Source organism: Petaurus breviceps, unplaced genomic scaffold (genome assembly GCF_028583685.1).
Source record: "Petaurus breviceps papuanus isolate PSGF00001 unplaced genomic scaffold, PetGlider_PUasm1.0 90825, whole genome shotgun sequence".
NCBI classification, from domain to species: Eukaryota; Metazoa; Chordata; class Mammalia; order Diprotodontia; family Petauridae; genus Petaurus; species Petaurus breviceps.
In genome coordinates this window covers 11,842,708-11,870,555 of record NW_027187353.1, presented here as the reverse complement: position 1 = coordinate 11,870,555, position 27,848 = coordinate 11,842,708, and the positions used below count along the sequence as shown (strand labels likewise).

The 27,848-nt window shown below is 39.8% G+C and overlaps 2 protein-coding genes across 15 annotated transcripts in view; one reads left to right on the top strand and one right to left on the bottom strand.

The window, feature by feature from the left end:
• The window catches only part of LOC138148586 (uncharacterized), a 31,038-nt gene extending 24,469 nt beyond the window's left edge, over positions 1–6,569 (bottom strand). For 2 of the 13 annotated variants that reach the window (XM_069071330.1, XM_069071333.1), the window contains exon 1: positions 6,141–6,569. In XM_069071330.1, the coding sequence (XP_068927431.1) occupies positions 6,141–6,569 (429 nt within the window). The other 11 variants (XR_011165093.1, XR_011165096.1, XM_069071325.1 and 8 more) reach the window with 11 other exon arrangements.
• Positions 6,570–6,668: 99 nt separating this feature from the next.
• The window catches only part of MARCHF8 (membrane associated ring-CH-type finger 8), a 109,773-nt gene continuing 88,593 nt past the window's right edge, over positions 6,669–27,848 (top strand). Inside the window, exon 1 of one of the 2 annotated variants that reach the window (XM_069071324.1) lies at positions 6,669–6,837. The gene's annotated coding sequence lies outside the window, so the exon portion shown is untranslated. The remainder of the gene's footprint in view (positions 6,838–27,848) is intronic. The other variant, XM_069071323.1, reaches the window with a different exon arrangement.

Genomic DNA, 27,848 nt, shown 5'->3' with positions numbered 1-27,848 from the left:
AATCTATATTGAATTGCTTATCTTCCCAGTAAGAGTGGGTGATGAGGGAGGAAGGGAATGATTCTGGAATGCAAAGTTTTAAAATCAAGTGTTTAAAATATATATATATATATATACACATTATTATTATTTTACATGTAACTGGGAAATGATGTACAGGCACTGAGGCATAGAGATCCATCATGCCCTACTGGAAAGTCAGAGGGGGGATGGGGGAAGATATGGGAAAGAGAAGATTGGGGGAGGAGATATTCAGTGGGATCGATGTTTTGGGGTGGTGGGTAGGGGGAAAATGGGGAGAAAATTTATAACTCAAAATCTTATGTAAATGAATGAAATAGAGAGAGAGAGAGAGAGAGAGAGAGAGAGAGAGAGAGAGACATACTCACAAAGAGAAAGAGAGAGAGAGAGAGAGAGAGAGAGAGAGAGAGAGAGAGAGAGAACAGGTCTTTCTGACCCTAAGACCAACCCTCCTTCCCTTCCCCACCTAGCATAAAAGCTTTTGAAGCATTTCCCCGATTTAATAGCGACCTTGTCAAAAAAGGGGGAGGTACTCTTTTTGCCTTTCTCTGTATCCTTAGGGCTTAGCACAGTGCTTGGTACATAGTTAGCTCTCAAAAAATCTGAGAGAAAAATTGCCCACTTTCATTACTTTTTTTTGACTTGGTACTGGAAAGTCTAGCTTTTGCAGTATAGCAGAGGAAAAGATACTAGGGGTATTGATATTTGAAATCAAAATGTTGAAATTCCAACTACTTAAAAAAAAAAAGAAACAATAAAATCCAATACAATAAAATGATAGATTGACTAAAAGATCATTTACATCCTTATTAACAACAAAGATCAAGAAAACAAAAAGAAATTCTATTGAAAATAACAAAAATCATCAAATTTGAGGGAATTAATCACATATGGAGAACTATAAAAGCAGAATGGACAAAATAAAGGAATCATTTAAAACAAGTTGAGAGATATTACAAGTCCATGGGTAGTTCCGATTAAAAGAGTCAAAAAGTTCTTCTGAAATTAATTTATATTGTTTAATTCAGTGTCAATCAATACATGAATGAGTTTCTTCAAAAAATTAGACAAATTCATGAAATAATTCATATGGAAAATAGTTGAGTAGAAATATTAAGGGGAACATTAAAATGAAAAGCTGAAGAAGTGATTCTTATAACTTATATTAAAATATTTTACAAAATGACTACCTTCAGAACTCTGTGGTATTTAGCAAAAAGAGAAAATGACCAGTAAAATAGAATGTATACATGAAACAGCCGACTAATTGTTTTAAAAACACTAGTGTTTGGCAAATCATTAGAAAATAAAAATAAGAAAGATTTGTTGGGGACCATTATTTGGTGATTTGGCAGGAAGGAAATTGGGACCCATTTGCACTGTGTTCCAATGACATAAAGGAGGGTGCAAAAAGAGGGAAACAGTAGTCCCTGTCTTCAAGGAGCTCATAGTCTAATGGGGAGACAACATGCAAACAAGCCATATACAGGATAAAAATCGAGCCACATATAGGATAAATAGGAAATAATTAACGGAGGGAAAGCACCAGAATTAAGAAGGCCTGGGAAAAGCTTTCTGTATAAAATGGGATTTTAGCTGAGACTAAAAAGGAAGTCAGAAGGTGGAGTTGAAGAGGGAGAACATTCCAGGCATAGAATATAGCCCAAGAGAATGTCCAGAGCCAAGAGATGGAGTGTCTTCTTCATGGCACAGTCAGAAGGCCAGTGTCTCTGAATACAGGAGGGCCTGTAGGGGTGCAAGATGTGTGAAGCCTGGAAAAGTAGGAAGAGGGTAGATTATAAATGGTTCTGGATGCCCAGCAGAGCCTTTTATATTTGATCCTGGACAACATAGGGATCCACTGGAGTATATTGAGTAGGAGAGGGAGAAGGTCATTTTTGCGCTTTAGGAAACTCTGGTGGCTAAAAGGAGAATAGATTAGAGTGGGGAGAGAATTGAGGCAGGCAGACCCACCATCAGGTACAAGGTGTGAGGTCCTGTACTAGAGAAGTGACAGTGTCCGAGAAGAGGAGGGGACATATATGAGATGTTGCAGAAGTTAAATCAATAGGAGGGATAAAAGATAATGAGGAGTTGAGATTTGTCTACAGACCTCCTACAAGCCTAGATTTCAAGCCTATGGGATTGGGAGGATGGGGTTGCCTTTGACAGTAACCCGAGAAGGCTGGAGAAGGGGAGAATTTAGAGGAAAAGATAATGAACTATATTTTGAACACGTTCAAGTGGTGCAAAGGTTTTAATGTCTGAAAGGCAGTCGAAGATGTGAGATTGGAAGTCAATAGAGAAACTGGGTGGATCAGCAGTTATCAAGCTAGAGATGGTCATTAAATCTATGGGAACTAATGTGATTACCAAGTGAAGTAGTGTCAAAGGGTGGAGAGAAGAGGATTGGGCCCTGCAGAACACCTGACTGAGTGGTTAGGGAGTTTGAGGGAGAATCAATATGTATGTTAAAATCCCCTAGTATGAATACAGGAATTGGGGTGGAGAGAACAATTGTGAACCATGTACTGAACTCTGAAGAAGGTGAATGGCTTGGAGGTCTGCAGACAACAACCACTAAGATTTTGATTGGTGGTAGATATGAATAATATGAACCTCAAAGGAAGAAAGGTTATTGAGTGATGGAGGTAGGCAGAAAACCTAAAAATGGCAATGGAGAGCAAGAAGTATTCTAACTCCCCCTCCTCAACCTGTGAGCCAAGGAGAATAAGTAAAGGTGGAGCCAATACTAGAAAGAGTGGCCATGGAGGCTGTGTCTTCACGGGGGAGCCAGGTTTCAGTGATAGCTAGAAGATGGAAGGAGTAGAATGGGAAAAGATCAAGGACAAAGAAAAGTTTGATACCTATGGAACAAGCATTCCAGAGGGCACGGTGAAAGGGCTGTATGGTATTTGGTTGAAACCTGGCTGTGGGAGGGTTGAGAAAGAGGAGAATAAGGAATCAAGTGATGGGGGTGGGAAGCTGGGTTTGGAAGATAATCTACAGAAGTTCAAAGTCACTGGCATGTGAAGGCTATGACTAGGTGTGAAAATGTTCATCAGACCACCCTCTTCCTAAAGGAGGTAGGAGATTCTGGTGGAGGCAAAAGCAACCTAAGATGGGAGAGACATGTGTGGTCAGATGGTCATTTTTCCTATTCATGAATGAAACTGGCCTATACATTTTTTAAACATTATTTTTGTTAGATTTTAAAATCAAGCCGATATTTGCCTCATACAATAACATAGGTCCCATCACCTTTTCCTTTGTTTAAAAACAATTTAATCAATAAGGGATTATTGTTGGGAAAATTCTCTAGTAAATCTATCAGGTTCCAGTACATGAGGAAGAGGAGAAGGGCTTTGATCACTTTTCTTTTTTCATCTTTGTTGCTGACTTATTTATTCAATCTGTTCCTTCTTGCTGTATCAGCTTTAGTACTTTGTATTTTTCTTAGAAGTTGTCCTCTTCACTTCAGGTTTCCAATGTATTTGCATACAATAGCCTAGAGAAAGAAAAGACTTAGTGGGGGACCTAATACTAAATACTAAATACATCATTTAATGAAGGAGAGTGATTAGATTTGTACTGCTTGGCCCCAGAAGGCAAAATTAGAAGCCAGGGGTAGAATCTACAAAAAAACAAATTTAGTTGAATGTCTACTCCTGAGGATCTGAGGAAGATTAAAATGTAATTGAAAAATATTTTAAAATAAATAAAAATACAACACAGCATGGAGAATGATCATCTGTGCTATTCTAAGTCAATATGGGGCCCAGAGAAATTAATTTCTGCTTGAGTTTGACACCACTGAATTGGATGACCTCTAAAGTGCCTTCTAGCTCCAAGTCTGTGTTCTTATGACTAGAGAGATTTGTATTTTAAAACGGAAAAACCATTCTTAGCTCACTGGCCATACACAAACAGTCCACAGGCTGATTTTGGCACTCCAGCAGAGCAATATAGTTTGCTAATCCCTTTCTTTGAGGACTGGAGGAGGAGAGCTGAGGGAGCTGAGGAAGATGATCTCAGTTTATCCTTGAAGTAAGGGATTGACTCATTTCCAATAAGTATGTTGGATGAGGGTGTAGTTGATTTAGGGAAAGAAGACAAGTTTTGGAAAAGCTGAGTTGAGAGATGAGATATGAGTAGAATAGGAAAATTGCTGAGCAACATTTAGGGCCCAAGTGAACTTATGCTGTACACATTTATAGTGGGTGAAATCAGCTGGATTTATCATGCCTTCAGCTATGCTTGGAAGGCAGGATGACCAGTTAAAGATTGCCAGTTTTATCTCCAAGATATCTCTTCCATCTGTCGAATCCTCATTGTTCCTACTGTCCCTTCCCTGTCCCTACAGGCCCTCATTACAGTCTGCTAGGTGACTGCAGTAGTTTCTGGACAGATCTTCCCTTCCAAACAACAGTCTGAATGTTGTTCAGTCCTGTCCAACTCTTTGTGCCCCCATTTGGAGTTTTCCTGGCAGAGATACTGGGGTGATTTGCCATTTCCTTCTCCAGCTCATTTTGCAGATAAGAAACTGAGGCAACCAGGGTGAAGTGACTTGCCCAGAGTCACAGATCTAATAAGTGTCTGAGCCCAGATTTGAACTCAGGAAGATGAGCCTTCCTGACTTCAGGCCCAGCACTCTATTCACTGCAACACCCAGCTGCCCTATTCCTTAGGAAGCACTTAATGACCAATTTACCCACAGTCATCCAGTGATTCATCTGGTTTTTTTGTCTGTACATCTGTCTGCATATCCCCTTCCTTTTCACCTGTTGAATTCCTACCGAATTTGAATGTTCCATGAATCCTTACCGAGTCCCCTAACCCAAACTACAAAGTTGCTATCAACCATTTCCTCCCCAAACCTCAAATATATTGTACCCAACATCTTTATCCTGTGTTACACTCCTCCTTACTAGACTTTGAGCTCCATCAGGGCAGCAGTATTGTATTATCCAAACTTTGTATGCTAGGCAAACATCTCAGGTTGCCCCCCATACCTGGAACACTCTCCCTCCTCCACTCCCACTGCTCACCTCCCTGGCTTTCTTTAAGTCCCAACTAAAATCTCACCTACTTCACAAAGCTTTTCCCAACCTCCCTTCATTCTACTTCTTCCTTCTGTTAATATTTCCTATTTATAATACATGTGTGTATATACACACATGTGTGCACATACATATACATACATGCTTATATATGTTTCTTTTACATATCTCTTTGCTTGTCGTCTCCCTCCATCACGATGCCCAGGAGGTCCAGAATGTATTCTGCCTCTTTTTGCATCCCCAGCGGTGGGCACACTGCTTGGCACACAGGAGACACTGGATAAATACAGACTGATGGTGAAGGATTTGGTGTTTAGTGACAGGCCAGGGAACTGCAAGGCACAGCCCCCGAGTTAGTTGGATGGCAGAGTCGAGTCCCAAGGGATCAGAAGCCACTGGCTGTGGGACAACGTCCATGAAAACGGTCTCTAGCAGGGAACAAGCTCAAGCACCAGACTCCGCCTCTGCCCGTGGGCGCCCGTGCTGGGGCCGGGATGACACGCCGAGGCCGCCCGCTCCTCGGGAGGTCGGAGGGGCCTCACGGGCGCACTTACGGGTCCAGCCTGGCGGAGGCTGCAGGCCATCCCTCATGCGTGCTCACCGCTGACCCTGCAGCGAATAAGCATTCATCAAGGACCACCTGTGTGCTAGGTGCTGGGAATGCACACGAACAGGCTGCTGACCGGGTCGTGGGACCTGCCCGGGAGGGAAGGCACCCCACAGCAGGGAGGAGGGGCGCTCCAGGAACGGCCGGCCACAGCCATGCCCCAGACACGAGGGGGAGGGCGGGAACCGGACCAAGGTGTAAAGGCCAGGCCAAGCAAATATAAATACAAGGCAGCGAGGGCGTTACATTTTAAAACCAAGTCACGGTGGCCCCACGGGGGGGGGGGGGAGAAGGCGCTGCGCTCCGAGTACTTTGACACCACGGGTGTTAAGGTCTAAGAACTCGTGGGGGAAGCTGGAGTCAGGAAGCCCGAGTTCAGATCCTCCCTCAAACTTGGGCAAGTCCCTCCGCCTCTGCCTGCCTCAGGTGCCTCACCTGTGAGATGGACTTACCGACGGCACGCCCCTCCCAGGGCTCATACCTGCAGAGGAGCTGGCACGCGGCCAGCGCCGCCCGGGTTGGACCCCGCGTATACACTGGGAGGAACACAACCACACAGCCCCCGGAGCTGGCGGGCCAGCAGGGGGCTCCACCCGCGGCTCAGTTCTAGCTGCAGCCCCCGCAGCCCCCTGCTGGGAGACTCGGTGCTCTGGGCGACCCCTTGCGGCGCAGGCCGGCAGGTCGGCCAAACGCTTTGGGAGTTTTTTCAGGCTGCGTGACGCCGGGCAGCGGAGGGCAAGGACGTGCCGCGCCCACGCCAGGCGGCCACGCCAGGTGACCCGCGGCGGACGCACAGCGATTGGATGGAGGGGTGGGTGGGGAAATGAAACATTGTTCACCTCTCTAAGCCAGCTGCGCTCCTTCAGAAGAACTCTGCGCATGCTCGGGGACACGCCCCTTCAGGCTTGAGTGGGCAAGCTGTTGCCTAGGAGTCGGCCCTGTCCCCGCCTCCGGTCTGCGGCCACGTGATGTCCACCACGTGACTCCCAGGTGGACCTGCCCCCCGGCTGGTCCCTTTTTTCCCCTGAGGTGAAAGGCAGCGCAGGCGCAGTGGCGCCCGTCCCCGGCGTCCGTCATGAGGGACCGGAGTTCCCGGAGCCGGAGCCGGAGCCGGAGCCGGCGAGGAGCGCGCTCGCCCGGGACCCGGAGGTAACGCCGTAGCCATCTGCCCGGCTTTCCCCCGCCCCTCCCCCGGGGACCGGTCCAGGGAGCCCCCGGCCCCGCCTCCCAGGCCGGGCCTGCGCCAGGGGGCGGAGGAGCCGGGCCGGCCCCGCCCCGGACCCTGCCCGGAAGGTGCGAGCCCCGAGCCCCGGGGACCGTGGCCGTCCTCTGCCGGGCGGGGGACCAACCTCGGCGCTTTACAAACGGGGAAACTGAGGTCAAGAGAGGGAGGGCGGGGCCAAGGTCACCCCCCTTGTGAGTGACAGCCCGCGTTTGAACCCTTCTCTCTTGACGCTGGAATCGCGGAGTAGCCCGGGTCCCTGCGCCATCCCCTCCGCCCCTCAGAGTCGCCGACCCCCGCGCTGCTTCTCCGCCTTCCCAGGCTGCCACCCGTGCTGGGGACGCCCTCCTTCCCCCTCCAGTCCGAGCTGAGACCCCACCGCCCACGAGCAACTTTCCCCGAGGCCCCTCCTGCTAGTGCTTCATCCTCCCCAGTGGGGGGTCTCCCCTCCCCCACGGGACTGGCTGCTCTCCAGGGCAGGGGCTGGCTCGGGCTTTTTTCTTTAGATCCGCTGTGCTCGTCTGGCAAATAGTTGGCGCTTAATAAGTGCTTGTTAACTGGTGCTGGAGGCGCAGAGCCCTCAGAAAGGGCTGCCCCGGGAGCTAGAGCTGGGATGGTTTTAGGTGGGTTTAAAATCCAGAATAACGCTGCAGGCCGCCTTGCAGTGGAAGGACCTCCCGGCCACAGAAGCAGCCAGAGTGCTGGACCTCAGGAAGGGCCGAGCTTCAGATACTACTGCCGTGTGACCCTGAGCAAGTCACTGAACCGCCCTGCCTCGGTTTCTTCATCTGTAAAAGGGAGACACCAATGGCATCCGGTTCCCAAGACTATCGAAGGATCCAATGAGATCATCTCCAAAGAGCTATATAAATGTCAGCTGTCATCACTATTAGCAATAATAATAATAATCCGGAACTTCAGGCTCCAAACTCATCCCTGCCTGCTCCCAAAGGGAGGGAGACTGGCAGCAGTGCTTCAGCAAGTAGTGAGGGACCTTTCCCCGGGGAGTGTTGGAGCAGAGTTTGGATGGACACTTAGAAGGGATCTAAGTGCTTTAGACTTGGTTTCATAATGATTTAGGCTTTTTGTCACAGCAGACCTGTTAATGAATCCATTTTACAGTTTCCTTAAATGCTATCTGAGAGTTTAAATGATTTATTCAGGGTTAATTAATGATTGATGTCACAATTTCCCTGATTCTCAGACTCCACATCTGTAAAAATGAAGGGATTGGACTAGATGATGTGAGATCCTTTCCAGCTTCCGGGATCCTAATTATTAGAGCTTGGAGAAAAACATTTTAATCTCTACTTCAAAGGAAATACAGGGTTTGAAGGCAGGCCCCAGATATGTGTGGAATGTTGGGTTTTCTGGATCCAGGTTCATTGTGCTGTCCATAAAACACTTGTCTCTCACCTTTGAGAACCGGAAGGCCAAGAGAGGTTATCTAGGATAGTGAGAGAACTGGAGGGTTCTCTCTGGAGGATTGTTAGAAGGAATAGTGGGTGTTTAGTCTGGAGAAGAAACGGCTTTGGGGGAGTAAGGTACAGGAAGGAGAGCTTAGGAATTGTGTCATGTGTAAAAGATCCGATATGGTCCCTTTGGTCTCAGCAAGCATCACTAGGAGCAGTGGGGGAAGATGGAGAGAGAGGGAGATTTTCTATATGGAAAAACCTTGCTTACAGTTAGCTATCCTCAAGGGGCATGGGCCGCCTCAAGGAAAGTGAGTGCCCTTTCCCTAGAGGGTCTCATTCAAAGGCTGTATTCCTACTTGTATCACATTTTATAGAGGTTTAGGCCTATTGACTTCTTTGTGATCTGTCAGCTCTGAGATTCTTTGACTTGTTTCCAAGGTACTAACTTTAAAATACTATAATCTGGTCTTCAAAGAAACTATTGCGCACTAAGAACAGCACCCACCATTTGGAGCCAGAGGACCAAGGTTTGCATCCTGGTTCATTTCTTTACTCCTCTATGACTTTGAGCCAGTCATTTAACATTTCTGGCTTCAGGTTTCTTAGCTGTAAGATGAGGGGTTTGAATTAGTACAGGTCCTTCCTGCTCTGAATCTATGATCTTGTGATGGTTTTTAGGAAATCTGGTTTATTTTTTAAAATAGTTTTATCTCTTTGTCAGAGGTCTTACCCTGGAGGTCTGTGAACTTGTGATTTTTTTTTTAATATTTTGATATCTTTTAGTATAATTACTATTTAGTATACTTTTAGTGTAATTAATGTCCTTTGAAATCTTAGGTATTTCATTTTATTCATTTAAAACCATGATTAAAAATGTGAAGAAGAGCTCCATGAGCTTCACCAGATTGGGCTGCAGGGGTCCAGTACATGAGAAAGGTAAAGTGTCCCTGTTCTATGTGAACTTGTTTGAAATCCTGTTCACCTGTATTAGTTTTACTCTTAACTTTTTTTATAGTCAACAAACAAGAATTTATTAAGCACCTACTACATATGGCAGGGAATGTGCTAAGTGCTAATTATCCAAATAAAAAGTTAAATAAAATAAACTGGTTTAGGGATTTCAGGATAAGAACCCTTTCAACAACAGCTCAGAGCCACGAGGCCTGAGAAATTGTGTGGACTTACCCAGATCTACTCTTAATTTTTGAACTTTATGTTTTAGCTTCAGTGATACTAAATTGGATAAGATGAACTGCTGAATGATTTGTTTTGAAGGAATAAAGATTTCCAGGACTCAGATTAGTGCCCGACATTAATGGTGTGTGACTGGAAATGCTAACACGAAATGGACCAGATACAAATACATAAGCACAGGATGATTTATGAAATACTAGTGGGTTGTGGAGCTCTCTTAATTAATAAGTGTTTGTTGAATTAAATTATTTTGTGAGCAGAATTTTAAATCAGCTACTGTGATCCTAAGTCTGCCATTGTTATTCCAAAGTCTTTTGGTTGGATAAATATTTAAGTGTCTTGCCTCTTGTAAGATGCTGAGCTGGGCTTTAGAGAATACAAAGGTGGGTGAAAATGCTTGTACTCATAGTGTTTACAAGTTAGTGAAATGACTTACTCAAATATGATTTAGAATACTTTAATAATAATATACTTCTATAGTGCTTTTAGGTTTGCTAGGTGCTTTCCTCAAAACACCCTTGTAAGGTAAGTAGTCACATCAGAATATCCCCCTTTACAGTTGGGCAAACTGAGGTCCTAAAATCAGTGCCCATTGTCTAAGAGATAGACTTTGAATTCTGGACTCCTTTCTTCATAATCCATCCTGTTCTGCGCTGTACCATACAACTTCTGGTACTAGAAGTCAAACAGACCAAGATGAAAGATTTGTCCCATAGAAACATTAAAACCTCCCAATAAATCTTATGTAGACTTTTTGGGGAAGGCTTTGTGGAATAGGGTAGTTAACAAGTGAGGCAGGGCTTAATGGAAAGAATCATCATGGCTTATTTAAACTTCCTATTTTTCTTATTGCTTAGCAAAGTAGATGCTTTTTAGAGGAGGTACTTAATGTTTGTGGAATTGATCAGATGAAAATGTGAAGGAGAATCTTGCTGACTTGGAGGGGGGGAAGCAGCGGGTGCAAATGCAGAGGTGGGAAAAGCAGAACACATTGGGAGAAGGATGAGTAGTGCAGACTTTGAAAGGGTGCTAAGGCATGGATTTGGGTGGGGGGAGAGGTCTGGCAGGGATAGATGATAGTACAATCTTGTATGGTAGGCTAAAGAGAATTTTACTTATTTGTTTTAGTCTTATAGGCATTGAGGAGCCGCAGATGCATTTTGATCAGGGGAATAAATGTGATCAGACCTGTTCCTTCAGAAGATTTATTTTGGCTCTAGTGTAAAGGATGGATTGGAGAAGGGAAGAGACTGCAGGTAGGGAGACCTGCCACAAGGCTTCAGGGAAGAGGTAATGAGGGGCTGGCCTAGGATGGAGATAGTTGTGGAGTAAAAAGAAGGGGATGGGTGTGAAAGAAAGGATATGTGCACAGCAGATTCAAGAGTGACCTTTTAGGCCTTAGGAACTATAAGGCATTATGTAGAGAAGTACATTATTTGTCTGATTCTTTGTGCAAAATTTATCCTGAGGTTTATAATGTTTCTATAGGACAAGTTTGTGATTTGGGAAATAATTTCTCTTTTTTTTTTGGCCAGATGTGTGATTTTGTTGGAGTAGGGAACAGACTCCCTCTACCAATGCAGAGTGGCAGCTTACACAAATTATAGTCTGACCTAGGGGTTAAGTGACTTGTCCAGGATCATAGAAGCAGCACATGTCAGAGGTAGCACTTGATCCTAGGTCTTCCTGAGTCAGGCTCACTCTCCCAGATCATATTGCTATCTTAATAATAGGTACTTAATTAATGGTTGGTGAATTGAAATGGGCCTTCATTTACTCATCTGCAAAATGCGGTTGAACAAGAATGAATTCTAAGATCCATTTCAGTTCTAAATGAAGTTAGTGAATAGGCAGTAAGTAAAAAATACCTAGATTGTAACACGACTATTTTAAATGTGTATTTACTGAGTGTTTTTCCTCTCTGACGCTTTAATGTGGGATCCTTCTTAGAATATATGCCTTGAAATTCTGACTCCAGAAATTAGAAGCCTAATCAAAATATTTTATTTATGTAATTCTGGTTTCTAGATCTAAAAAAAGATTTCCAGAGAAAGGTGACTAAAGTGATCAGGGTGATGGAAGGGTTCTAAACTAGCCAATTTAAAATGGTTAGGACTGTGCTTCTAACAAAGAAGGCTGAGAGAAGAATATGTTTTCTCAGTGAAATTATGACGAGTGCATAGTGTGGTGAATAGTTTTGTTCATTATCTTATAATATTTTTCTTCCTGTAATAGATCTAAGTTTAGGACAAAAGAAAGTTTTGCATATGGAACTAATTTAATCATTATCAACCAGTTGATAGGAAAATTTTATACAAATAGTAGATGATTAAGGCTAATTATTTAAGTGGTGGTATAAGTTGAAATGAAATTTTGGATAACATGCTGAATACAGGATGCCTATTAAAACAAACTGGGATGTTTTGGAATGTGACCCTGACCTCAGAGAGAACCATTCTCTTTTATGTTTCTTTATTGCTGTTGTCAGAAACAGACACCAAAAACTGAATAGATCACAGGTATATCCAGTATGATAGGTCTTATGTTTTGAATTGAAAATAATAAAGCGTTTGTCTCTTCACTGTTTTTCATATATACTGAGATACTCCTTATCCTCTGTATATAGGACAGGTGATTTTAGTTTTTTCCATAGTCATGGTAAGTTCTGAACCGAGCTATTCATAGTTAGCCTAACTGCACATTTTCAAAACAGCTGGGTAATAATAGGGGTGTGGTCTGGGGGATGGTTTCTCTGGTCTATCTACCAAACTCACTGCCTTGGCCAGTGCTTTAAATCAGTGTGCTAACAAGTCCAGACCCCTCTCTTTGTCCAGCTCAGAGACAGTGGAGTTGAAAATTATTTTTGTCGTATTCAGATTTTAATTCGTGTTATCTTAGTGTCAGTGCTGTAATGATTATCTGACCTAGTATTGAATGAAATTATTTATATGTATGAAAGCAATGATTTTTGCCGTAGTTTAAAAAATTAATCTAAACCTAATCATATTCCCCCATCCTCCTTTTTGTGTGTGTGTGTATAGGCTACTTTAGAATCTCTTAAATTCTATGATTATGTAGGTGACCTCAGGAGATTTTTCTAGTTCAGTGCTTTCCCCTGTCTCCAGGAATACATGAACCAAGGCAAACATCCTAGTTTGTCTCACCATCACGTATTTGTCATATTATCCAAAATTTCTTATCAACCTATACCACAACTTAAATAGCCTTAATAATCCACTATTTATATACAATTTTCCTATCAACTGGTTGATAATGATTAAATTAGTTCCATATGCAAAACTTTCTTTTGTCCTAAACTTAGATCTGTTACAGGAAGAAGAGTATCACAAGATTTAATGACCAAAACTATTCATCACACTACACACCAGTCATAATTTCACTGAGTAAGCATATCCTTTCTCTTTGAGAAAGATAATGACCTTATTTTTAAAGGTCTTCAAGTAAAGATATTCTACCACCTCCTTAGACTTTTCCTTTTAACAATTCTCATTTCAGTTTAAGCCTATTCTCTTATTTTTTTATAAAGGTGGAAAACTTCATTACTATCCCATTTCAAATATTTTATATACTTGATATTTTTCAATCTTCAGACACTGAAGTATTAAGGGGATAAGTCCCCTTAATATTGCAAATAGTAGGTCACAGTGGGACCAGGGGCAAGTCATTTCAGCTTTCTTTTCATAGTAACCTCTTCTACAAAGAGAGGAAGTTGGAGGAGATGACTTCTCAGATTTTTTTCAGCTTTAAAAATCTATGACTTTCTTCACATTAAACTTTATTTTGAAAGGTAAAGGAAAATTTTCATAGCAATCATTGCAGTAGACCAAATGTTCTTTCAAATTCCTCTCCAGTATATAACAAAAATCTTTATTATTTTTTTAATTTTTGGTTATCCACAACTTCAATTGAAACCCTAAAATATTCTCAAGTAATAACTTATTTTTAGTTGGGATTTCCGGCTTTTTAACTTCAGAAGGAGCTAATAAAAAAAGATGACCTTTTCAGAGTTAGGCCAATGGAATATTGTCTGTGATGACAGACACTTTGGGATCTGTGATGTTTTTTTCTTTTTTAATAGAGGCGTTTGTAAAGAGCTATAGTTAAAATATTAACCTACAATTAAATCTCTTTTATCCAGCAGTCTCTCAAATAATCTTTTGTGCATTTTTAGTATGATAATAATTGGTATTTGTCATGTTGAGTCCAAGATGCCTGTCTTCAAGATCCTGAAGTGCCTTCTGAGTCATAAAAGAAAAATGTACTTATGTCCATTTTTGTTTGAGCACCAAGTATCTTTTATGTATTCTAATTCTTCGAAAATCAGTGATTTCTAAATAGTACTTCTCTATGAATCAAAATCCATATGGTGCAATAGCCTGTCTCTAGATCGTACAGCATAGTTTCCTGATAGCTACTTAGTCTGTACAATATGTATGATGTTGTTTGTTAAACTTGTTTTCTCATTTCTCATTGGCAAAGCATCCAGAAATGAACAACTATTGAGAAAAACTTTTGTTTTCTCAAAAGGAATTTCTTCTGTGTGTACTCCCTCCTGTTGTGTTAGTAACCCATCCATGCCTTTGCATGTTTATACACTCCCATAAATTCTCCACCAAGGGCTCTCCATCTAGCATTCTGGTGGACTTTCTCCTTGTTTGTTGACATTACATGAGGAGTAGGAAATCACCCAATTTGTCCACCTGGTAACCTTCTCTCATGTTACATGATCTACATACCTCCTTTCTAGCCAGCTGTCTGTCTCTTGGCTATCTTTTATTCTACTTCTTATGTGCACTCATTTGTAGTTGGTATGCTATGTATGCCTCATTACCTTGTCATTGTGCATTTCTCCATTGTCCTCTGGTGATGTGAAATATTTATTCTTAAGAGATATTGGCATTCTAGGATTTTCATTAGATGAATATTACAGTTAGAAAGAAATGGGCTTTTTGTTTTAGGGAGGAGCTTGGGCTCATAGAAAGCACCACTTGGCTTCCCAAATGCATTCCAACCTACTCTTTTCCTCCTCTTCAGTTCTGGGCCTAAATCTTTGTCTGCCTACTGTACAAGATATTTGGACTGACGGACAGCTCTGTGAGCTGCATATTGCCTGGACAAGAGCCATTCTTGATCCATTGGGTTTTTCCTGTGTAGATAGATAGGCCTAATTCTTTTGAGGGATTTTTGAATCAAGTTAGACTTCCACATGCAGTACATTGTAACTTGCGAATAAGAGCATTGGAAATGATTTGTAGTCATCCTTTTCCATTCAGAAGTTGTGCTGGATGTGTGCTGGATGACTGCGGCAAACACCTCTTGTGAGAGCGGCTGTTTGAACCAAGGTATCTCTGTTATTGGGACAGCTAGGTGGTGCCATAGTGCAGAGTCAGGAAGACTCATCATCCCGAGTTCAAATATGGCCTGAGACACTTACTAGCTGTGTGACCCTGGGCAAGTAATTTAACCCTGCTTGCCTCAGTTTCCTCATTTGTAAAATGAATTGGATAAGGAAATGGCAAAGCACTTCAGGATCTTTGCCAAATGGGGTCATGGAGAGCCAGATATGACTGAAAAATGATTGAATAGTATCTCAATTGTGTCTTTCAAGGAATCATGAAGGATAGCTTTTAAGGTTACTCTACTGAGTTAACTGCTTTTTAGAGACAATAAACTACGACCCAGTCATTTGTAGAGTTCTGATTGTAAAGATGTAATCTGTTACAGAATATTGTTTGCTAAAGATGTGTATGTAAATTATTTTCACAGAAATTTTGTAGAGGTAGGAAAATAGGCCTGTGGTTCAGTAGTTACCAATATCTTTTCAGTTACCTTTTTTAATGTTAATAATGCTTTGATTTGTTTCCTCAAACACTTGGTATATTTTGTAAGTCTTGAAAATGGACCCCTGAACACCCTCAAAATGATCTTGCTTCCAGTAGGGAACTCATCTGTGTGTATGGATGTATGCATATATATGTGTTTGGTCTCGCTATTTTTCTTATCTTTGTTTTCTTTTCAGTTATTTCATTTTCCTCAGGCAGAGCTTCAGGGGGCTAGGATACTAGCTTAAATCTGTGGTTTCACTGTCATTAATGGAGAAAATAGTTTGTTAATCATGCTTGAGAATGATATTTCCCATTTTGGGGTCTGTTTTCCTTTTTTCAGTTTGCTCTTTAAGTACTCTTGGGATTACCTGGCTTAATTGCATCTCTAGGCAAGCTTTTCATAAACTTATTCTTCTCTCTACTGCCTTACAGCTGTATGAGGCAACGCTGCACATGATCTTCAACTGTTCTCTTCTGTAGGGTTTACACATGAGTTTAAACCTCTTAGCTTCCATAGCTTTCCATACTAGGACAAAATGAGAAATGGGAAGTTCATATTCACAGTGCCCCAAATGTGCATATTTTATAAATCAAAATGCATTTATGTAATATTTACATTCCAAGTGGAGATATAGTGAAATTCATGTACTTTTCCGCATGTTTTAAAACTATAATACTTTAAAATCGATTAGAAAAAATCACCTTAAACAGTAACATTGTTTTTAATCATGGGACATACCAATACATTTTGTTTTTAAATCAGGGAAAATAAGCATTTTTACCTGAACAGTCATTTGCTTTCAGTTTGTTCTTGACTCTTTATTTGAATTCTAGAGTCATGGAATCTGGAACATTCCTTTATTTAAATGATTTGGGGAATTGACATTTGGAAATTTAACATATTATTGTCCCCAATTATATTCAGAGAAGAAAATATATCATGGGTTACAATATCAAGTTTGTTTTTTTTTTCTTTTACAGGCATTTTTGGTATAGTACTTTGTAGTTTTCTCAGTACTTTAATTTATATAATCTCATTTGATCCTTACTATAACCCTTGGAAGTGGGTAGGGCAGGCATTATTCTCTACATGTTAAAGATGATGAGACTGAAGTTCTGAGAGGTTTATACCCCTGTAGCAGGCAGTGAACCTGAGAATAGAATGTAAGGCCTCCACTCTACTATGCAGCTCATTTTTTCATTTCATTCATTTCAGCTTCTTAGTTTTGTCAGAACTGAGGCAGAACAGAGGCAGAATCAGGTTTCTGCTAGCTCATCTGAGAGAAGCAGAACTGAGTCCTTTCTGTGACTTGCAGCGATCAGCTGACCCAGGTGGACCCCAGAAACTGGAGGGATTCTTGGGTTTTGTTTGGAGATGGGCAGTCACATTGGTAGGTAAGCTGCCAAGTTTCGTGAAGCTGTTTACCAGGCTGCATAATAGTGATAATATTATCTTCTTCACACAGACCCTGTGTGCGTATGTTTACAAAATTATAAAACTTGAAGAATAAAGCCTGTAGAGAGGTGTTTCAGTATATCCCTTATTAGGTTCCTTCCCTGGGGCTGCAGTGGAGCTTGAATGTCAAGTCAATGATTCCTTCATTGTCTCATAAACTTAGCACCTCCTGTGTGGTTTTTTCCCTTTCCATGTTTATTAAACTACCACATCTCCCTATGTTATGACCGTATCAAATGAAATCACATTCTAGCTGTGTTTCTCCCTCTGTGGTTAATGTCTTCTTTCCTGACTATTTGCTACCAATTGACACCATTTTCTCCTCCTGCAGTCCCTTGTTGCTGTCCAGCTGTGCTTCCGACTCCCCCCTGCCTTTGCCTACTGTTTAGCTGCTGGGATGCTTCACAGCTAATTAGGCAATAGAGTCAGCAGTCTGCTCAGCGGGAGGCAGGGTCAGCAGGGAGTGCTGCGGGGGGGAGGAGCAGCATTAGGTGTGGTTGGTGCTGGGTGGCAGCTGGTTTTGTAGCACATAGATGTGTGACAATTTTAGGTGGCATCTGATGATTAAGAATATTTTTTTAATGGTTATTTCCCTTGGAACTTGTGAACAGAAGGTAGCAGGTGGTGGTACCAGCAACAACCCACAAACAACAGTAAACAGGTATGGACTACCAGCTACTGCTAGCTAGCTACCTCTCAGAAGAAACTTCCCTTCTCACAGTCTTCCTCTAGCTTTTCATTTGAACAGTTCTGTTTCCCTTAGGGTAATGGAAGTGGTTGCTTCCTTTTTATCCTGATAATTTTACACCAAATGGGAAAAGTTACTGTACTTTCTTCTTTTAAGATCCTGGACAATCAGCTGGTGGGTTTCTGTGTTAATAGGTATTTGGTGCCGTGCTAGGTGGTTGTGTGAGATCAGCTGAGGTATTAGAAGTTACATTCACTTAGGGTTTTCTTCTTGATTTTTTTTTAAAGAAGATGTTCTAAGTCTCTTATCTGCAACATTAGATTGTTCTTTTGGTTTTTTATTTCTCTTGTTAACACTGGTTAAGAAGCTCGGGTACTGCTACCTCCTAAGCACATTGATGCTCTTCCTCCCAAGCTGCCTTGTTTTTAGCTACTTTATATTTGTATTCCTTCAGTTTATTCTGTGTATACCTCTACATGTTCTTGTCTTCATTAGAATGTGAACTCCTTGCCAAGAATAGGAATTGTTTTATTAGTGTGTCTGTAGGCAAATAGTAGATGCTTAATATATTCTGATTAAAGGAATGGTTGTTATATTTGGATTTAACCTATAGAAATATTTAGAAGCTCAAGCTTGGAAAGGGATCTTAAGGTTTAGCAGTTTGATCTCCCTTCGTTTTTAAAGGCAAGGAGAGAGTTGAAATTACTTGCCCAAACTGGCAGAGCTGGAATTAAAACCTGAGTCTCCTGCTTTCCAGTTCACTTTCTGTACTACATATGCCTGACTTTCTGTGATATATTTGAATTTACAATAATTTATTTTAAAAAAAAACAATGTAGAGAGATACACTATTGGGTAAACATTCCAGGGAAATGCCATAGAGGAAAGTAGGGTGGATGTTTTTTGGCTCTGTCATTTTTTTAAAGTACACATTGGTTTTTAAAAGCTTGAATTAGCTACAAGATTATGTCATGTATGACTGGTTCTTGATGCTATGCATTGTTTAAGAATTAGATTGCTCAATATTTTGTAGATACAATGCAATATCAGCATCACAGGTAGGAAGAGTGTTATTTTTAATGATTAAATTTAAAGCCAGACAGACTGTTCTTAATTTGGAAACCTTCACGATGATTGTATTGCACCAATAAATTTGGCAGTTTTAAAATACTCAGGTAAAGACTATAGCAAGCCTTATTCATGCTTAGAATTACTGCGCTTCTAGGATTCTAGCCAAAAAGGAAATATGAGTTCTGGGTTTTTTATGGGAATTTTAATTCTCTAGGACTGTGAAGTTACTTGTTTTAAAATTTTTCCTTTTCCTTGAAAGTATCAGCAAATAGCTTTGAATATATTAGTGAGAATGTCTTTATTTCAGTGAAAGCTGATGGCTAAATTTATCTATATTAGAGAGAGATGGAGTTAACAAAAGTTAGTGATATTCGTGAACATTTAGTGTTGATTTTTAAATTTACATTCATTACTTTATATGCTTCCCTTTAATAAAGTCGTATGAGTACTGAAAATAGACTTTATGTTCTGCCATAAAACCCTAAAAGATAGTTTATTATGGTATAACTTTTTGAGATTTTCCTGTCAGCTCTTTTTGAAGGATATAAGTTTGCTAACTTTTAATGTCTGAGTAATCCAGATAAAGGCTTTTTGTATCTGAACTTTTGTATATCTTGATCCCCAAAAGAAACATCCCAAGCTATTTTCCTTTTTGTTCATGAACAAAAAGGAAAATACTGTGTTCTCTTTTTTGATGTTAAAATCCTTATAGGAGAGTCTGATTTTATTCTGGAGAGTGACGATGACATATACTTTGTTAATGCTCACCTTTGAACAGAGGAAGCTAAGCTTCATTGTTTCATTTTTTCCCTTTTTGTTGTATCAGAGATGTGTTTGAATTTTTTTTTGCAAGAAATCAATATTAAGATGGGAAGACTGTAAAAGTTCTTTGTTTAAAAAAATTAGCTTCACGCAAGTTTTGTTACGTTCTTCTGTTAGTTTTGAGTGTGAAAAAGGAGTTAGAAAATTGGAACATTTCGTATGAATTTTCAAACCTTCCAAATGGAGGGGCTATATTTCTTTTTATCTGTAACAGCACAGTATAAATTAAGTATATTTAAATGAAATTTGTTACTGTAGATCATTAATGAGTAAAAACCTGTGTTACCCAATTTTATCAACCAGAAATCCTTAAGATAGAGATTCTTTTCCAAGTTTCTCCAGCCTGTTTTCCTGATAAAGGTCTTCTGTGGTAAGAAAAAGAAAACTCGAATCATGAGATTATGGTATTTTTTTCCTGATTTGATAGGTGTCTCAGTGTTGGAGTATACATCTCTGCTTCTCAGAAATGGTCAGGGAGTACATTAGAATGGAGGAAGAAGCTGGTGCCCTGGAAAAGTTCTCTGTTACCTTGGGCCTGGACCAAATTAAATGGATCCCTTTAGAAACTGAGTAAGACTGACTGTGGCAAAACTTCTTCTTCCCCCAGCTATATTGGTATTTAAATATACTCTTAGCTACTTTGAGACAAAAGTTGTCATAATATAAAACTGAATTTTAGAGATTATCATCCAATAATTGAGTGAAGATTTAAGGGGACAATGGAGTTGGGAAATGTGAAACTTGGAGAGAATTTTAGATCAGAATGTGATCTAAAGTAGAGGGAAGAGGAGAGAATTGAAATTGTTTAAGTAACTGGGAATTGTAGGACCATCATTTTAGCATTGGAAGGGATGTTAGGGGTCATCAAGTTCAACCCCTGATTTTACAGATAAGGAAACTAAGGTGGAAAGGGATTAAAGGATTTATCAGGGTCTCACAATCAGTAAATGATAACTGACTTTTTTCAGAGAAATTTAATACAAAAATTCCCTCACATCACAACAGTTTCTTTTTATATTCTAGCTAAATTGATTTTGTTCAGGTAAAACCTTTTAAATTTTATGTAATTAAAAATACCTATTTTCTCTCTCTTGATCATCTTTATCCCTTGATTTATTGATTGATTAAAAAAAAAGTTTTCCCATAATCTTAATTGTGAAAAGAACGTCTTCCATTCTCTTCTATTTCTTTTTTTTTCATGATTTTACCTTTTATATTTATGATGTTTATACATTTGGAACTTACTGTTGTACATGGTATAATATACTGGTTTAAGTCTAATTGCTGCCAGACTACTTTCTGGTTTTCTCTGCTGTTCTTACTGAGTATAATTCTTCCCCCAATAATTTGTGTTCTAGGTTTATCAAATGCTGGAATACTATATTTACTTATTTCAAGTTTTTGCTTATTTGGTTTGTTCTAATGATTTAATTTCTGTTTATCAAATAGTAACAGTGGGTAGAGGTGGGAAAAGTAGGGTGGGGGGGGTTGTGAGAGAGTGAGGAGTTGAGGGTGATACCTAAATTGTGAGCCTGAGTGACTGGGAAAATGGTGGCACTCTTTGACATTTATAGGGAAGTTAGGAAGAGGGAAGTTTTTGAGTAAGAAGGACAAGGAGTTCAGTTTTGGATATGTTGAGTTCAAGATGTCTATGGGACATGGAGTTTGAGATCTCTAATAGGTAGTTGGAGATGTGAGACTGGAGGTTAGGAGAGAGGCTAGGCTGAGTTAGTAGATTTGAGAGTTATCTGCATAGAGATGATGATAGAATCCATGGGAGTTGATGAGATTATCAAGTGAGATAGAGGGAGAAGAGAAGGGGTACCAGGAAAGAGCCTTGAGGGACACCTATAGTTAACAGACACAATCTGGATAAAGATCTAGTCACAGAGATTAGGAGTAGTCAGAAAGGTCAAGGAGAACCAGGAGAGAACATTGTCATGAAAACATAGAGAACAGAGAATATCCAGGAGATCAGTATCAGTATCTGAGATTGCAGAGAGGGATGAGGTTTGAGAACAAGCAGTAGGTTTGAGGAAAACAGTTTGAATTGAATGATGATGTGGGAGCCAGATTAAAGAATAAAGAAGGGAGTGAAAGGATCGACTGTGGAGGCACTGATTGTTGACAACCTTCTCTAGGAGTTAAGTCACAAGAGTGGGGGAGATAGGTAGTGGGGATGGTTGGTTCAAGTGAGCAGTTTTTGATAATGGGGGAAGACATGGGCATGTTTGTAGGCAGTAGGAAAGCAGTTTATAGACAGGGAGAGATTGAAGGGAAGTGAGAGTGGGGATAATAGAGGGGGGTAATCTATTGGGGAAGATGGGGTGGTCTCAGATCTCTTTTTAGCCTTGGCCAGGAACATAGTCTCCTCTTCTTGTGAGACAGGGTTAATAGTGCCAGAAGGCATCTGAGTAATGTGAGACCAAGAGGGAGTGCTCTGTGAATGGCCTCCATATTTTCAGTGAAAAAAGTTGTCAAGAGAAAAATTTAGGCTTGCAGTTTGGAAAAGTGGAATGAATTATTTTGGGAGGTAGTGGATTCCCCATCACTAGAGGTCTAGTGACAAAGGCTAGATGACCACTTGTAGGTTATATTGTAGAAGGAATTTTTGTTCAGATAATATGATAGATGAGACAGTCTGCTTTGAGGACCAGTCACTAGTCAGCAAAGATCACTTACTACACTTACTAGGCATTGGGCATATAAACATTAAAGGTGAAAGTCCCTGCCTTCAGGACTTACACTTTTTGTTGGGGCAAGATAGCATTCCTCTCTGAACCATCTGATATTGTAGATCAGATTGTAGATGTAGATTTTCTGGGGGAGAGGTATAGGAAAGGTTATGCTTTCTCTTTGACTTCAGAGAGACACATTTTCCTCGTTCTTATCCTGCTTCTTACCTACTTTCCCTCTTTTCCTTGCACTCTTTCTTTTTGCCAAACACCTTAGGCAGGTGTTCTGTAAGCTGTCTTTCTTTAGTTGTCTTATTTTCTCTTCACTTTCTGTCATTCTCCAAGCAACTTTTAATGGCTTAGTCTGTTGTTTGGTGCCTCTTCAGAGGACATCTGGGGTTATTATTCATTCCATAGGCTCCATCTGGAGGTAAACTACTTGTTACATTGAAGAAATCTGATGGTGCATACCTGTTTTCCACCTTTACTGTTGCTTGTTGAAGTGGTCTGCTTGTTCCAAAACTGTTTTCGTCAGGTTTTGACTTGTTCATTAGATCATGTGTTATAAGAATATTTATCAATCTTCTTCCTTTTTGGCGAGAAAGTATTTTTATAGCTATCTTAGAGTGATAGGTTTTGTGTTTATTTAATATTGTGTTTTTTGTTAGGGTTTTTGTTGGGATATATTCCACATATATTATGTTATTGTTTTGTATTTTAATTTATCTGTGTCTGAGTTTTAGACAAGATTATAAGCTCCATGAGTTAATGGGGTCTTATCTAAACATTGTATCTTCCCTAGGACTAAGAAGTGCTTTAATAAGCGTAAGTGATTAATAAATGTTGAATTTAATTTCTGAGCAGCAGATAGAACTCCTTTTCTTTGGTCATCAAATCACTATCACTTTACTGGCTACCCCAGAACCAAGCTTCTCTCTTTTGCCACCATTCTGACTCTAGGAGATGGTAGCAGTGGTAGTGGGAGCCACAGTAATTGCCTGAAAGACTACCCTATTATTCTCATTTGAATGTGGTGGTGCTGGCTTCTTGGAAGTTTTTTCTTCAGGCTCTAAAAAGTAGAAATGGACTTATGGCTTCTAGGTCTGTTTTGCACCCACTTTGTCCCCAATCCTGCACCTCATAGAATTATTGTGAGGGGCTAGGGCAAAAGTAAGACCTGCTCCAGAGTGGGCTGTTGTCTATCCCTCTTTGTTGTATGTTATGTTGGTTATGGGAAAAAATTCCTGAATGGTTTTCTTTTTTACTACTAAAAGGCTAATAAGCATGTACTATATGTATTAGGTATTAGAAGATATGAAATGAAAAAAATGAAAGATACTTTCACAGTTTGCATTTTGTCCAGAGAAACAATATCTACCTAAGTACAGAATAAATACAAAATAAAGTCAGGGTAGTTTAGGGTCACTGGGATTTGAGATCAAGGAATGCTTCATGTAGATTTTATATCAAAGTCATGTTATATCACTATTGGGTGAACATAATAGATTTGAATCTCACATCTTCTTGGAAAGAGAGAATAATATTGGAAGTGAGAAAGATGATAAGAGACCATAAAATTTGGTAATTAAGAGATCATTGGTAACTTTGGTGAGAATAGTTTTACTTGAGTGATATGATCAAAAGCCAGGTTTCAAAGAGTTGAGGAGTAACTGAGAGAAATGATTTTGACAACTTTGTGGTAGATGGATTAGAGTGAAGAGAAAGTTGAGGCAGAGAGACCAGTTAGAAAGCAGTTGTCATAGTTCAGTTGAGAGGTGATAAGAACCTGTCCTGGTGTGCAGAGAGTAGGAGTGGAGAGAAGGGGACACACATGAGAAATATACTTAAGTTAGAAACAACAAAATTTCTAATAGATTGAGTATGTAGAGTGAACAAAAGTGAGAAGTCAAGGATGACAGTGATTTTGAGTAGTCTGGGTGACTGTGAGGGTAGAGTAGTTTTGTCCTTAAGAGTCATAGGGAATTTGGAAAGAAGGAAAGGTTTAGAGTTTGAGGTGCCTATGGGATAGCCACAGGAGCTGTATGTAATAGACAGTTTGTAATAATAGGTTTGGAGCACAAGAGAGAGACCATCCCAGATGGTATAGATCTGGGAATCACCTACATAGAGATGATCAAGGAACTTATGGGAGCTGATAAGATCACCAAGTGAGATAGTGTAGAGGGAGAAGAGAAAAGCCCTGGTTAGAGCTTTGAGGAACACTTATAGTTGATTTGACCTGGATGAAGATTCAGCAGAGTAGGTTGAGGAGTGGTCAGGAGAGCCAGGAGAGGATATTGTCATGAAAAGCCAAAGAAGAAAGAGGACCCAGAAATAGATGGTAATCAGTAGTGTCATAGGTTTTTGAGAGTTCAGGAAGGATGAGGGCTATTAGATTTGGCAATTAGGAGAACATTGGTAATTGTGGAGAAATCTGTTTCAGTAGAATGACCAGATTGTAGAAGGTTTAGAAGAGTGAGAGAAGTTATAGAGGCATCAAGTGTAGACAGCATTCTCTAAGAATTTAGCAAAAAAAGGTAGGAAAGCCATAGTCAGATCTAGTTAGGTTATGGGTTTTGTTTGTTTATTTTAAATAAAGAATGAGAGGGGTGGGGCAGTCCTTCTGAGTGTGTTTATAAGTAGCAGAGAAGGAGCCAGTGGATAGGCAGGGATTAATAATTAGAGAGAAGATGAGGATGATAGTAGGGGAAAATCTGCTGGAGAAGATGGGAACAAGGGCACTTAATTTAGGTTTTGCCTTGGCAAGGACACAGCTACCTTTCATGTAAGGAGGAGATAGTGGCTGTGAGGGAAGTGAAGCATGAAGGGTTATGAGTAATGTGAGAAGAAGAGAGGAGAAGATTAAGCTCTTGATAAAGTCTTAGGTTTGTTTTGTTTTGAGTGAAGTATGAGGCGAAATTTTCATTTGTGAATGGACAAATGTTATATATATATATATATATATATATATATGAGTTTCGGTACTATCCAAGTAGCTTCAGAGAACACATTGGAATATATTGAAGATTAAAAAACAGACAAGATGAAAACTACTTATTAGTATTGACAAGGAAATGCCTTTTATTCCTATAGCTAAAGGTGTTGATTTTCAAGTTAACTGGAAGTAATTTTGAATGTGGTCCTTCATTTAGTTGTAGTTAAGTTTATTTCCATTGTTGTATTGCTATTACTTGCATTTCTAGAACCATGACAAATACTGTGTTTCCCCGATAATAAGACCTATCCCGAAAATAAGCCCTCCCCTTACTGTGTAAGATTCCTCTAAAATAAGCCCTCCCCCGAAAATAAGCCCTATTGAGATTGCTACTGTAGTGAAGGTGATCCCCTGCGCTACACGCTACATTACGGTACCCTCTGTATGCACCGTCGTCCCCCCCCCATGAAACGCACGCCGCACTCCGAGCTGCATCCAATCAGAGCTGCAGCAGTGAGCACGTCATTCTGTTCTTCCCCAGTGATTTGCTTATTGAATAAAGGTACATTTTTTTGTTCACATTTACCTGTTTATTAAAATTGCTGTCAATGTTCATTAAAATAAGCCCTCCCCTGAAAATAAGCCCTCTGGTGTTTTTCTATCCAAAAAAATTAATAAGACAGTGTCTTATTATCGGGGAAACACAGTAACAGTGGGGGAAAGGGTATTCTTGTTTTACTCCTGTATTGATTGGGAAAGCTTCTAGTGTTTTCTCATTGCAAATAATATTAGTTTTTTATTTTTGATATATAATTTTATCATGTTTTTATCATTTTAATAATCCTGTGTCATTGCCATGTAGGATTTTTATCATAAATGAGTATTGTACACTGTCAAGTGGTTTTTCATTATCTGTTGTTATAATAACAGCCAATTTGTTTTTCTGATATTAAATCATCATACTAGTTATAAGTCCTGTTGTAAGTCCAAATTGACCATAGTGAATAATTTTTTTCTGTATTGTAGTGGTCCTTTTGCTAGGATTTTTGTCTTAAAATTTTGAATCAATTTTTTAGTAATATTGATTTGTAGTTCACTTTCTTTACTTTCTCCTTTCCTGTTATAGTGATTACAATTATGTTTGTCCCATATAAGGAGTTTAGCAGACTTCTTAATATTTTGAGAACAATTTTTATAACATAGATATTATTTTTTCTTAAAATATTTTGTGGAAGTTTCTTGTTAATCCATCTGAACCAGGATTTCTTTCTTAGCCTTTGTGGCTAATCACATTTCTATTATTTCTATTTTTTGATTGTTGTTCAGTTGTTTCAGTGTATCAGCAAGCACCCTGGCATACCCAGGATGGCTGCTAGCACAGATTCTTTGATCTGCTTTTTTGGAGGGGCAGTTAGGATTAAGTGACTTGCCCAAGGTCACATGGCTAGTAAGTGTTGAGTGTCTGAGGCTGGATTTGAACTCAGGTCCTCCTGACTCCAGAGCTGGTGCTCTATTCATTGTGCCACCTAGCCACCCCCGATCTGCTTTTCTAAAGAAAAGCAATTCAAGAAGAGGTTAACAATCTTACTTTAATCAAACATATCATATGCCTAGTTCAGGGGGAAAAGTCAGCACCCTGAACTTCAGAGAACACAAACAGAAGTTACAAGCAGACAAAAAATACAGACAGAGAAACAGACCAGCAGATGGGGCTTCCAGCTGTCTGACCATTATGTCCATATACCTAATTAGTTACCAGAGAGGGAAGCACCAACATCTTGGTTTTCAAGCCAGGAGGCTCAATGACTGCCCAGAGTCTCATCTGACCAAATCACACAACTCTTCCCATAAGCTAGCCCCAAAGCAAAAAAAAAAAGCCTCACTCACCTAGCTGTTTTTTCTGATATTGAATTGCTTACTATCTCTATTTCACATTCTTTTAAATTTAGACATTTCGCATTTTGTTGGTATATAGTTACATATATAGGTTTAATAATTATTTTCCTCTTATGATTTTACATTGTTCAGTTTTTAAAAATAATTTGATTTTCTTCTTTTTTAATCAGTACTTGTTAAGAGTACTTTTTTATTTTTCAAAGAATCACTTAGTTTTGTTTATCAGTTAGTCCCCAATTTATCTGTTTTTCCACATGTTTTTCAAAATTCTCAACTTTTGGGTATATTTGTTATTTTTTTTTCTAATTTTCTAATTGCAGTCAATTCATTAACCCATTCTAGGTTTTGAGTGGTTTGGAATCACAGTGGGTCATTGTATTGGTCAGAGTGACTAAATCTTTCAAAGTTGAATATCTTTACAATATTGCTGTTACTGTGTACATTGTTTTCCTGGTTCTTCACTCTTCACTTTGCATTAGTTCATACAAGTCTTTACAGTTATTTTCTAAAAACATCTCCTTCATCATTTCTTACAGTACAATAGGATTCTGTCACATGCATAGACTATAATTTGTCCAGCCTTCTCCATTTTATGGGCATCCCCTTAGTGTCCAATTCTTTGCCACAAAAAAAGCCACTATAAATATTTTTGTACATATGAATCCTTTTCCTCTTTGAGATATATATAGGCTTAGTAGCATTGATTGCTGTCTCAAAGGATACATACAGTTAGTAACTTTTGGCACATAGTTCTAGATTGCTTCTCAGAATGGTTAGACCTGTTCACAGCTTTTCTGAAAATGCATCAGTGTGCCAGCATCTTTGATTTTCTTTTTTCTTTTTTTGTCAGCTTTGCCTTTCAAATAGGTCTAAGTTGGAACCTACTTTAATTTGTATTTCTCTAATCAGTAATTTGGGACATTTTTTTTATATGACTTGA